This window comes from Dreissena polymorpha, chromosome 2 (genome assembly GCF_020536995.1).
Source record: "Dreissena polymorpha isolate Duluth1 chromosome 2, UMN_Dpol_1.0, whole genome shotgun sequence".
Classification (NCBI taxonomy): domain Eukaryota; kingdom Metazoa; phylum Mollusca; class Bivalvia; order Myida; family Dreissenidae; genus Dreissena; species Dreissena polymorpha.
The window spans coordinates 87,097,196-87,109,659 of NC_068356.1; the positions used below are offsets into that span (position 1 = coordinate 87,097,196).

Sequence of the window (12,464 nt, forward strand, 5' to 3'; positions counted from 1 at the left end):
GTATGAGCATTTTAATGGATTCCTGTCATGTTCGAGAAGACTGAGAGACATTTCGACCCCCAAACGTAGGATAATTCCACTTCCAAAGCCGAAGGAAATCATTCCCCCCCCCACACACACACACATACCCAATGGGTGGATGGGTCTATCTCCCTAGCATATTGCCATATGTCCATACATGTAAGATGTTATACAAGCATCAAATAAACCGGGGACAATTTATTAGGTTTATCTTAAACCGACTGCTTTTAATTTCCCTGGGATCAAGAAACATTCGGTGGATGACATTTCCGACCCGCCCGGAATCCATGTTTGCCGACCGCTATACAGCCCCGTATATGTACGGTGTCTTTAAAGGATTGGGCTGTATCAGAAAAAAAACATAACGATATATCAATCCGTCTAAACCGATGCACTACTACAGTTGTCTACAAAAAATATCAGAATTATTCATGATTTTTATTCTCTTTTGGTCAAAAAAAGTTTTGTTATTTGGCCAAAATAGATTAAACATTTTCATACAACAACACGAAAAACCTACCCGAGGTTTCAGAAACACCTCCTCCGGCTTCTGCTTGAAGCACAAACACAAACACAGTCCACACATCGCGTTACCACGGTAACACGGTATCACTCTAAAATGTTCACCGCAATTGCTACAACGTGTTTGCAATTCGCAAATGTTTGTTTATGAGTATCCGTTGCTAAATTATCTTAAGAAAATTGAGTATATGTTTCCATCTTCAATCAAGAACATTTAAACAAATTAAACTAAAAATCAAACGTTCTCTTGTTAGCAAGTATTGTCTATTGATTGTGAAATTTGATCGCGCCTTCACAAGTAAATGGTCTTAAAATCAAAGCACTGGCGGCATCTTTAAACTTTATAGTTAATTATGAAGACAATAATTCCCTCAGGCATGCACACAATAACATGTGTCACATGAATGCTCACAACAAGTATTAAAGTCTCTATAACGATCAAAATCAACGAAAATCGTAAAATAAAGTTAACACATAAACAACAAGTGTTCCTTATAGCAATAGCCACAATTTCAACGCTATATGTGGGATGATAACATAGATTTTTGTAGATACAAAATGCTCGTTTTTATTTATTTGTGACACAATTCATTCCATTTTAATTTCCCGCGAATATATCTATTCATACGACACACGAACACCATGTAAGTGTTCATGTGTCGTATGAATAGATATCGTTGCGGGTAATTAAAATGGAATTAAATATGCAAAACAATAATAAAAACGAGCATTTGTATCTGCAAACATCTATTTTACCAGACCACATCTGGCGTTGAGATTTTGGCAATTGCCATAAGGAACACTGATTTTTAATTGGTTAAATTTATTTTGTACGAAATTTTCGTTGATTTTGAGTAGTTATGTTACTTTAATCGCAAACAGTATATCATTTCCAGTGATGAAAAAAGGGAAAACTAATAAATGAGTCGTGTTCTGAAAAAACTGGGCATAATGCATGTGCGTAAAGTGTCGTCCCAGATTAGCCTATGCAGTTCGCACAGGCTGATCAGGGACGACACTTTCCGCTTGTATGACCTTTTTCGTGTAAATGAAGTTTCTTCTTAGCAAAAATCAAATTTAGGCGGAAAGTGTCGTCCCTGATTAGGCTGTGCGGACTGCAAGGCTAATCTGAGGCGACACATTCAGCATATGCAGTTAACCCTTTTTTCCCATAGCGTTTCTCATTTTCATGACTGATGTTAAAATAAAATGACACAATTATGACTTTTAAGTTTCTACTGAATGAATTGACATTGTCGTTAAAATAACTTCGGAAACCATAGACATGTGTTTATGCGGAAAAAGTCCATTGTTTTTTGTTTGTACTCTAAAGAGAGTTTTTTTAGTTATAGACAACATACAATATTGATAGAATACAAGATATATTTATATATATATATATTAATGAATCGTATACGAGCATTTTACTTAGTTATTGCATTTAACTAAATAAAGCACAATATACTGAAATAAAAATACTTATGAATACATTACCGAAATTGTTTACGGATGTACAGCCTATTTTGGCCGAGTAATAAGAAAGTATCATTACATCTTTTATTTATGTCAATTGTTTCTTAATATCATTCGCAATCAATTTCGCCCATTTTTAAAACAAAGGAATGTTTGTTTCTTTAGCTCATGTGGATGTCTCCTTGTGATTCTAAGAGGGCAACCCGTTCGTGAAATGGAGCAAACATAGCAAACTTGTATTTGGACTCTAAATCATTAAGCGCATTGAGCCACATTTTGATTCTCCGGTAAACACCAAGGCCGCCATTTATTTCGAAGGGTCCATCACGATCTTGCATGCAGAACCGTCGAACAGGACCTTAAACGCGTCCTCGAACTGTGACATCGGGATCCGGTGCGAGATCACGTGACCAACGTCCACCTTCCGGTCCGCCAAGAGCGCCTCGACGGCCGCCCACGTGTGGTAGATCTTGCGACCGTGCACAGTTTTGATGGTCAGACACTTAAATACTGGAAATAAAGCAAAGGCATGGTTTTATCCCATAAGGCAGCGAAAAAGCACGTACATACATGTATATTGTGCTTGAAAATGTTGTTTAATTAATATTTTCAACTTTTTGTCTACCATCATGGCTTCGACTAAGCTTGCAAACTGAGATGAATTGAGTCGCGTTCTGAGAAAACTGGGCATAATGCATGTGCGTAAAGTGTCGTCCCATATTAGTCTGTGGAGTCCGCACAGGCTAATCAGGGACGACACTTTCCGTATAAATTGGATTTTTGCTAAGAAGAGACTTCATATAAACGAGAAATGTCATCCCTGATTAGCCTGTGCGGGCTGCACAGGCTAATCTGGGACGACACTTACGCACATGCATTATGCCCAGTTTTCTCAGAATGCGACTCAATTATTCGCTAAAAAAGGTTGATGGGAAATAACCAATCTCAATTCATCAATAATCAACAAAATTAAAGCGTAATTGTATGCGTATTTTGAGCATACATGTTACTGCTACTAGTTTAACCTATTTATGCCTAGTGGACTCTCCCATCCTTCTAAATTGGATCAATTTATTTCCAAAATTAGGGATGTCTAGTATATTTATTTCTATAGTTAGAATATTGCTTACAAAACTTCCATTAGGCAAACAGCGTAGACCCTGATCATGCGGCGTCTCATCTGGGTCTGCGCTGTTTGCCAAGGCCTTTTTTCTAGACCCTAGGCATAAATGGGTTAAGATTTATCGATTAAAGGCTACTTACATATATCCGGAAGTGGATTCTCAAAGTGCAGAGGCTGCTTAGGCAGGCCAATGAGCACCACGCGGCCACCCTTCCGGAGGTACGAGAAGCACGAGTTGGCGACGGCAGCCACACCGGAACACTCGCATATCCGGCCAATGCCCGCCCCGCCCGTGAGCTCCATAATGACCTGCAAAGTATTGGGTAAACATGGTAAAGCATCTTATAAGGCTCATCGTGGCGTCAAAAGAAATCTCGGCACACTCTGTCTAAACAATATATGCGAACCTTCGCCAGTTTTATAAAAACAATCGAACACACAAATACGAACGCACGCACTCACTCGCACAAGGGAACGTCTTAAACAATGTCACAGTTAGCCAATACCAGAAAGAAGCTCATCACGACACGATGCATGTCATTTCCTGTGTAAGAACCAGTGCAGGTTGAGAGATCATTCACGCGCTCCCAGAGTCGGGGTCGCACATGCAACATCATATTGTAGACCTGATATCCATAACACCATTGCGATCAACCTCAATGCCTTTCATTGCTAGGTTTGTCTAGGTCTGAGTTAGTATAGGGCATAACTTTTAACCCGGGTATCGTGTATAAGAATCCCATTCATGCTTAAAAAAATGCGGGATTGGTTATGATTTTATTTTTCGGTCATGATTCCCTTCATCCACTGATACCAGTAGCACAGTTTACCCTCAGGCTAATGAGGTAAGTATGTGCATTAAGTACTTCCAAACCCGCATGTATCTGCTTAGCCTACCTGGGTACGTTAACTGGACGCACCGATATGCAGTTTAGCCCTTTCCTGCGCAATCAGCACAGGCTAATCAGGGACGACCTCTCCGCTTTTATTGTATTTTTCGCTTAAATGAAGTCTGTCCTAAGAGAAAAGCTAATTAAGGCGGAATGTATTGTCCCTGATTAGCCTGTGCGGACTGCACAGGCTAATCAGGCTAATCTGGGACGACACTTTACGCACATGCATTATGACCAGTTTTCTCAGAACGCGACTCAAATTATAAGGCCACCTCTTTCAAGTCATTGTCTTTAGTGTTGACCACGATGTCGGTGCCCATATCGGTAGCAAGCTTCAGCTTCCAGTCTTCGATGTCCGCACCTATCACTCTGTAAGCAAAGCAATGCATTACACGTAATAGAATAACAATCACAACGCCTACCACTCTGTGATCATGACAATCAACTACATATAGCTGAAATAATAATCATAGCGTCCATCAATCTGTGAATCATATCAATGAATCTCACGAGACGAAATAATGATCATGGCATCGATCAATCTGTGAAGAAATCAATGATCAACTAAGCCCGCGTAACGAAATAAAAAATCACGGCGCCTATCAGTATACGAACAAAGCAGTGCTTATCACGTTATTAAGAAGACATAATAGCGCGTATCAGTCTGTGAACATATCCATTATTATAGCGTGATGAAATAACAACCATAATGCCTCACAATGAGCAACGCAATCAATCCCATGTATTTGAAATAATAGTAATTATAATATAACAGACTACTTGGAAACAACTATGCACGTATTTCGAATTCATAAAAAGCAAAGGGTGCAGCGAGCTGCGTTGCAATATATGCGACCAGATCTCGAACTCCTCAAAATAGCCAGAGCTAGGGAGGTATGCGCATATCTTGAACACAGTGCTTCACCCATTTATGCCTAGTGGACTCTCCCATCCCTCATCCTTCTAAATTGGATCGATTTATTTCCAAAATTAGGAATGTCTAGTATATTTATTTCTAAATTTAGAATATTTCTTACAGAAATTCCTTTAAGCAAACAGCGCAGACCCATCATGCGGAGTCTCATCTGGGTCTACGCTGTTTGCCAATGCCTTTTTTCTAGACGCTAGGCATAAATGGGTTAAGCAACACAACGTAGTCAGCATTAATTAAAGATTTGCATATTATATTCATAGAAGCTTATATTCTCGTAGATAAATGCTCATTAATTTCATATTTTTCTTATAAACAAAACATATACAGTATATTCGAAAAAAACAGCTAGTTTTACACGATCTCATGTTCTTCGGAGAGCCTCGCGTATATAAGAGCCTCGTTCTGTAAAATTTCGGGTTAAAGCATGTGGGTTAAGTGTCCTCCCAGATTATACAGATTATACTTTGCAGTCCACACAATCCAATCAGAGACAATACTTTTCGCCTCAACTGGATTTTCGATAAGAAAAGACCTCTTTAAAACAAACAAAATCCACAAAAATGCGGAAAGTGTCGTCACTGATTAGCTTGTACGAATTGCACAGTCATGTATGGATTGACCCTAACGTACATGCATTTAGCCCAGATTTCACAGGACGAGAATCTCTAAATGCACCACCAGCATTAAAAAAAATTCACCTCTTTGCCCCCATGACCTTTGCAAGTCTCTGCGCGAGCAACCCTATAGGGCCACAACCTATGACAAGAACGTCCTCGTCCTTGACCTTTAACCTCTCAAGGCCGTTGTGGGCGACCCCTAGCGGCTCCATCATCGTGATCTGCTCGGGGCCTATCAATCAATCAATCAATCAATCAATCAATCAATCAATCAATCAATCAATCAATCAATCAATCAATCAATCAATCAATCAATCAATCAATCAATCAATCAATCAATCAATCAATCAGTAATTAAATAAGTAAATAAATAAATTAGTCAATCAATCAATCATTTATTTAATCAATCAATCAATCAATCATTTAATCAAGCCAGCAACAATGGTGAGTAACTGAATAAATGTATCTCACTTAGGTTGGCAGTGATCTTGTACAGGAATTTCTGGGACACGATCGAGTATTCGGAACAGCCGCCGTGCATGGTCTTCCGGCCGTGACCGTACTGGCCCATGTTCATGCATATCTCCCGAAGGTCGTTGGCACACTGGTAGCAGTCGCCGCAGTAGAAGTGATTCTCGACGCCGACGCGGGAACCAATCTCAAGTGTCGCTTCCGGTCCGCACTTGACGACGGTTCCAGCACTCTCGTGGCCAGGTATGAATGGAACGCTCGCGATAACGCGCGCCATCGGCGTCCATTTGTACAGCGCGATGTCCGAGCCGCAAATCGAGACGGCGTCAACGCGGATCAGCACTTCGTCCCCTTCCGGTTCCGGTACGGGAATCTCCGTGTACTCGTAAGATTCCTTTTCCGCGTTTTTTATCAACGCTTTCATCACTTTTGGTATCTCTGCGGCAACCGTGGTAGCCATTTTAAGACGAAAATACAAACTAACTCGCCACCTCCTTAAATTATCGATCCTTACCAGTAGATTGTGTTGAAATTTGTATACCAAATCTGCATATGCGGTCCGTGTGCAAAAGTGGGCTGATTATTACGTAGCGGTGTGAGGTTAATTTTTTAATGTAATTAACGGCATAGCTTCCACTTGGGAACGAAATAGTTACTTGTGGCAACGGCATAGTTCACTCGTGAGAACGAGTGAGGAACTCGTCGGGACGGGATAACTTCCTCGTGGTAACGACATAACGAAACAATCAGAATGCAGACAGTTTGAAGCATTTTAAGGCACGAGCCTTTCTGATTTATTTCGTCCGTAAATATGTAAGACTCTTTTGTTTAAGGCTATTTTGCATTATTCGAAAAACAGTATGTATTTCCAGTAATTGCTTAAGCCCTTACCACGTGTTAGTTATCTCGCTCCCGCGAGTTACTGGTAGCTTTGACGTTCCCAAGACTTACTCGTACCCAGACTTACTAACTCTTTCCCACGAGCTACTAAGTCGTGAGAAAGAGTAATAAAGTCGCAGGAATGAATTACTAATTAAAATAGTAAAAAACAAACTAAAAATGACAAGCAAACGTAAATTATTACAGAAGTGAATTTGCAGTATCAACAATAAGAAGTATGATTAAAGTAGAATTAGATAGATATATACATAAGAAAGGGGTGATTCAAATTGAAGTACAATTTAGACCCTAATGTAGATAATTTTATTCAAACCAGAATAAAAGATTATTTAGATCATTATATCGTTTATCAACAGATACTACGTTCAAGGCTTCCATATATTACACACAACGTGATGATACGGCCGCATGTAGATTTGAAATCTTAAGTGTCTGTGTTCGCATATAACGAGTACAAAATGTTATCATATGAAATCGGTGAGCTTCCACTCATCATTTAAGTTTATCAAAACAAGCTGTTAGTTTCAAGCTTGTGGGTATTCGTCTGTATGCGCATTTCTTGTATTTGTCCATATATGCTGGACCGCCGTATACATTTCTTCTAGTGGTATGCAGGTTTAAGCAATCTTTATTTTTATTAAATTTCAAAGTCTGCGAGTCTTGAAAAGTATTTCCAATGGAAACCCTTAAAACAACTGAATAAATCCCGAAGTGGTCCCGAATGTATGTAACCATCAATTGTTCATCTCAAATACACAGTTTCATGTTAAAACCTTCAGTATAAAAATAGCATTTACGTGGATGTATATGGGCCGTGCTCTCTGAAAAGGGGTTAAATCCATGTGCGTAAAGTCTTTTCTTAGCAAAAATCCAGTTACGGCGGAAAGTGTCGTCCCTGATTAGCCTGTGCGGACTGCACAGGCTTATCTGGGAAGACACTATACGCACATGCATTAAACCCCCTTTTCACAGAGAACGGTCCATATATAAGTAAAAAAACTGTTTCTGAATGCGTTCCTTTAAATATTCAGCCTCACATGCGTTGTATAAACGCAGAAATTTGCAATCCTTGGGCATAGGATTTAAAGGGAACTGTTCACAGTTTGGCAAAATCAAAATACAAACTGGTCTGATTCGGAAAACAATCAGTACGCATTTCATTCAAACAAGCGAAATAACAGTCCTGATTAACAAACGATAAAACTATCCGTTCCGTTCGATAATGGATACTAATCAATCGAATTCGAATATTAATTCTCTCCCGTTCCTTCACTTTATCGTGATAATAAACATACAGTTGGTCAAATAAAGAGTTCAATTTGCAAAAAATGTTTGCCGTAAAAAAAATAAGTGGATTAATGTATTGCGTGTGTACGTATAGTAATTAAATGTTGTCAGCACGAAACGGTCTTAGCATTGCACATGTTTTTGTTTGTAACAAGTTCATCAATATGTTAATGCTAATAAATATTAATTTGGCGATTTTGTTGTTGTTTCAGTACACGTCTATATTGAAGAAAAAGTCGATATGCACCTTAAAGAAAATATACTCAGATGACTTAATAGAATAAATATACTGATAACACTTACACATGTCGATACTGCTACTGTACTTTGCATATTAATATTAAGTTAGATTTTCGAACGATAAGAAGAGAACGCTTTGTTATTATGGCAACACGAGATTTTCCGAGGATAAAAGCCGTGCGTGCATATGTATCGGAAGCGGCTAAAGGCGACCAGGGAGCCGACTGTCACGATGTCAATGACGACCATTGGATCAACGGAAGTCCCGTTCCTATCGCTAACCCAATGTCGGGCTACGAGCTTTATCAACAGTACCGGAAGTCATGGGGAATAAACGCCATGGGAACGCTCGTTGTAGAGGTCGAAGCGGACGACGGGACTTCCGGTGTGGGCGTCACGATCGGCGGAGAGCCCGGATGTTACATAGTGGAGAAACACCTCAGCCGATTCATTGAAGGTCAGGACCCGCGCAATGTGGAGCTCCTAAATGATCAGATGTTTCGATCCACGCTTAACTACGGACGTAAAGGGCTACCGATTCAAGCCATAAGCGCCGTGGATATTGCGCTCTGGGACCTTCTAGGGAAATTGAGGAACGAGCCAGTGTATGCGCTGCTCGGTGGCAAAACGAAGGAACGACTTCCGGTGTACAGCACGACGGCTAGACCGGATATAGCTAAGGAGCTCGGGTTCGTGGGAGCAAAGATACCATGTCCGTACGGACCTTCGGCGGGAGACGACGGTATGCGAAAGAACATCGAGTTTTACAAAGGCTGGCGGGAAAAGGTTGGCGACGAATTTCCGCTTAGTCTGGATTGCTACATGGCGCTCACGGTCCCATACGCAACTAGGCTAGCTAAGGAGCTCGAACCCTACGGACTGAAATGGATGGAGGAGTTTCTGCCGCCGGACGATTACGAAGGCTACAACGATGTTCGGGCGAATCTGAGAGGTTCAAAAGTCCTGCTTACCACAGGAGAGCATGAATATAACAAGTACGGCTTCAAGCAACTGATCAATTCACGTTGCGTTGATATCGTCCAACCAGATATCACGTGGTTGGGTGGAATCACCGAAGCGAGGCGCGTTGTCGCCATGGCAGCGGCGCACGACACGTTGGTGATACCTCACGGCTCCAGCGTGTATTCATACCACCTTCAGTACGCCTTTAGCAACTGTCCAGTGGCGGAATACATCAACCTGAGCCCCAAAGCGGACAAAATAGTGCCGTATTTCGGAGGACTATTTACGGACGAACCTCTTCCGGCGGATGGATTCATCGATCTTCCCAACCGGGCCGGTTTTGGCGTCACATTGTGCAGAGATACACTGAAACGACCTTACGCACGCAGTGAAGAAGAATCGAAAATAAACGCCGAGAAAAATAAAGCATACAAAGGCCCGAAGAAAGCGCATATGCCGTTCTAACTCTTCGCTCAGCTTGAAACGTGTTTTTCCAAGACCAAGGGAGATAAATGTTTACAATGCGCGTTATCTTGCTGTAGAAGTACTCTCCCTTGTCAAAATATACTTTTCTACGAAAAACCACTCTATGAACGCAGCGTGACGGGTAGACACTGGCGCAACGAGGGTTCTAATTGTCTGGCTGTTTAAATGTTATTTTAATGATGAAATATTGCTTCGCCGGCACCCAAAAGTGGCTTATCAGGCGGTCGGCGACGTGATTGCGAGGGTGATATTATTGGTATATTTTTCCCGTGCGATAAACGCTTGATGTAAGAGAACAGATAATAAGCACTGTCTCACAACATACACAATGTTTACATATCTGACAATAAATCTTTCGTTCTTTCTCGGGCAGAAAATCTATGTAAACATACATAACTTTTATTGAACAAAGTATTCCCTTAAGTATGTTCATGCAAACAATATGCATGAATTGATAAACCATCTGTATATGTCTTAAATACAAAACTTGCGCAAACTGAATATTTAAAATAAAATAAAGTAAACATTAAATAATTTTGTTTAAAAAAACATGCGATTACATGATTATTGACATGATAATAAATCTATCAAGTTGTTTTTCTTATTGTCATAGCCCACTGACCGATTATTATGAGTAAAGCTTAAGCTTTATGAAATACCTGATAGATCATCACAAAAATTACGGTAATGAGCAACTTGCGGTTACGTTTTTATCTTAGTCTGAAACCGCCGACGACAACGATTATTTTCTTTAACATAATACCATGTTGAACAGATCGCATTGGCATACATCTAGCGAAAAAATAAGTTATGAGTTAAATTTGTGTTAAAACAATATTTGGTGAATCTCACTTACTACCGAATAAGATAACGGACGCAAATGCCAGACCTGGAGCATGACGTCAATACGAGAGTTAACGTCATCGGATCGATCGACAGTCCACTCCTGCCTATGGAAAGTGTTTACTGTTTCTCAATCATATTGTAACATTCACGGTTTATCAGTGTTGTTTTTTTGTCCACCTTTCGCTCCGATGGCAAGGGCGTACGTAACAGACACGGTGCAGAAACTAGTTTAAATCTATATTTTAGCTGTTTCGAAAGTCAAAATCTCATTGAGTCGCATTCGAGTCCTTTTTTTATATAAAACAAGTACTTTCTGTCTTAATTGAGATCTTAAGAACACTCCCACAGTGGGGATCGAACCCAGGACATCCCGGTCACTAGACGGACACCATGTCCACCACCTAATGGAGCACTTCAAGCAAGATCATTTTGGCTGGTAAATATTTATAGGACATGATGATCCAAAGTGTCTGCAAAAAGGTGCAAACACTAAATAAAGGTTTTCGATACTATTAAAGGAAAATAATCGGTTATATTAACAATATTTGATAGAAAACCCTTTAACTCATCACTAGTCACACTCATCAGATTTCGTTCACGTCTTCAGTGGGGAAACGTTTTCCATTAAGCTTCAAATTGCAATGTGTGCATCGTGAACTCGTGAAATGTTGTCACTGTGATGCTAATCAACGTAGACTCACGATTAAACATCATTTATGAATGTATTTTTTATTTCTTTTCTTTTTTTTCTTCTTTTTGAACATTTTTTGACCGGAAAATGTTAAAACAAGGAACAAATTCCTTTCATCGGATTTAATATCAAGTATGTTCTCTTATATATCTCAACACGATTAATGAAGCTACGTCCATGCAAACGACAGCACCTATGGAAGGCCGCATACCCTTAAAACATTTCAAGATGTTACGGATTTGTAGCGAGTATCCGGTGTCGTCCATTATAGGTTCTGTTTTGATTATTCTTTATTTGTCAGTATTGTACACCGCAGAATACAAACATTTCAAGAATCTGTCAAGAGGGGGCTATTGTCAACTCACCGACAATATTAGGAAGACGTGTTGACTTTCGTGTATCTAAACGTTTGGATCTGGGCAAAGTACAAATTATTACTTGCTTCAGGTCCAATTAAAATGATATTTCTCTCTGCTCGCATTATTGTATTAAGCCAATAAGTAAAAGAATACCATCTGCTTTGGAATGAGAGTTATAACAAATAATGTGTGTAAGAGCACTTTGGATTTCTTAACGCAAGTAAATATGTGTTTTGTTCTGAGAAAACTGGGTTTAATTCATGTGCGTAAAGTGTCGTCACAGATTAGCCTTTGCAGTCCGCACAGGCTAATCAGGGACGACACTTTCCGCTCTAATGGTATTTTTAGTTTGGAGGAAGTCCCTTCTTACCGAAAATCAAGTTTAAGCGGAAAGTGTCGTCCTTGATTAGCCTGTGCGGACTGCACAGGCTAATCTGGGACGACACTTAAAGCACATGAATTAAGCCCAGTTTTCTCAGAACAAGACACAATTAAATATGGTACGAAACAAGTCAAATTAATATTCATTAAACATGTAAAACATAGCAGATCGTTAGAGTAAGTTGTAATTGTATGTGTGAGGCACATGTAATTGTGTGTTGTTCATATATGTCAAAAGTACGGACAATATACTATGA

At 39.9% G+C, this 12,464-nt stretch overlaps 2 protein-coding genes across 2 annotated transcripts; one reads left to right on the forward strand and one right to left on the reverse strand.

Annotated features, from left to right (window-relative positions):
- Positions 1-2,086: 2,086 nt before the first annotated feature.
- Positions 2,087-6,624, reverse strand: LOC127867939 (L-threonine 3-dehydrogenase-like). Its single transcript, XM_052409459.1, has 5 exons — positions 6,055-6,624; positions 5,665-5,815; positions 4,305-4,401; positions 3,280-3,448; positions 2,087-2,526 (listed from the first exon to the last, which is right to left on the reverse strand). Exons 1-5 carry the CDS (start codon positions 6,512-6,514, stop codon positions 2,324-2,326), a joined length of 1,080 nt encoding a protein of 359 aa, XP_052265419.1. The 5' UTR covers positions 6,515-6,624; the 3' UTR covers positions 2,087-2,323.
- A 1,898-nt stretch (positions 6,625-8,522) lies between these two features.
- Positions 8,523-10,524, forward strand: LOC127867943 (L-rhamnonate dehydratase-like). The gene has a single exon (XM_052409462.1). It carries the CDS (start codon positions 8,626-8,628, stop codon positions 9,907-9,909), a length of 1,284 nt encoding a protein of 427 aa, XP_052265422.1. The 5' UTR covers positions 8,523-8,625; the 3' UTR covers positions 9,910-10,524.
- The last annotated feature ends 1,940 nt before the right edge of the window (positions 10,525-12,464 follow it).

What these genes read in the sequence shown, in the direction of transcription:
- LOC127867939 (XM_052409459.1), bottom strand. Translation starts at nt 6,514, where the DNA reads ATGGCTACCACGGTTGCCGCAGAGATACCAAAAGTGATGAAAGCGTTG. An exon ending in CAAGATCACTGCCAACCTAA is followed by an intron (nt 5,816 to 6,054) that starts GTGAGATACATT and finishes ATTGATTGATAG; the next exon opens with GCCCCGAGCAGATCACGATG. An exon ending in AAGACAATGACTTGAAAGAG is followed by an intron (nt 3,449 to 4,304) that starts GTGGCCTTATAA and finishes AATACTTTGCAG; the next exon opens with GTCATTATGGAGCTCACGGG.
- LOC127867943 (XM_052409462.1), top strand. Translation starts at nt 8,626, where the DNA reads ATGGCAACACGAGATTTTCCGAGGATAAAAGCCGTGCGTGCATATGTA.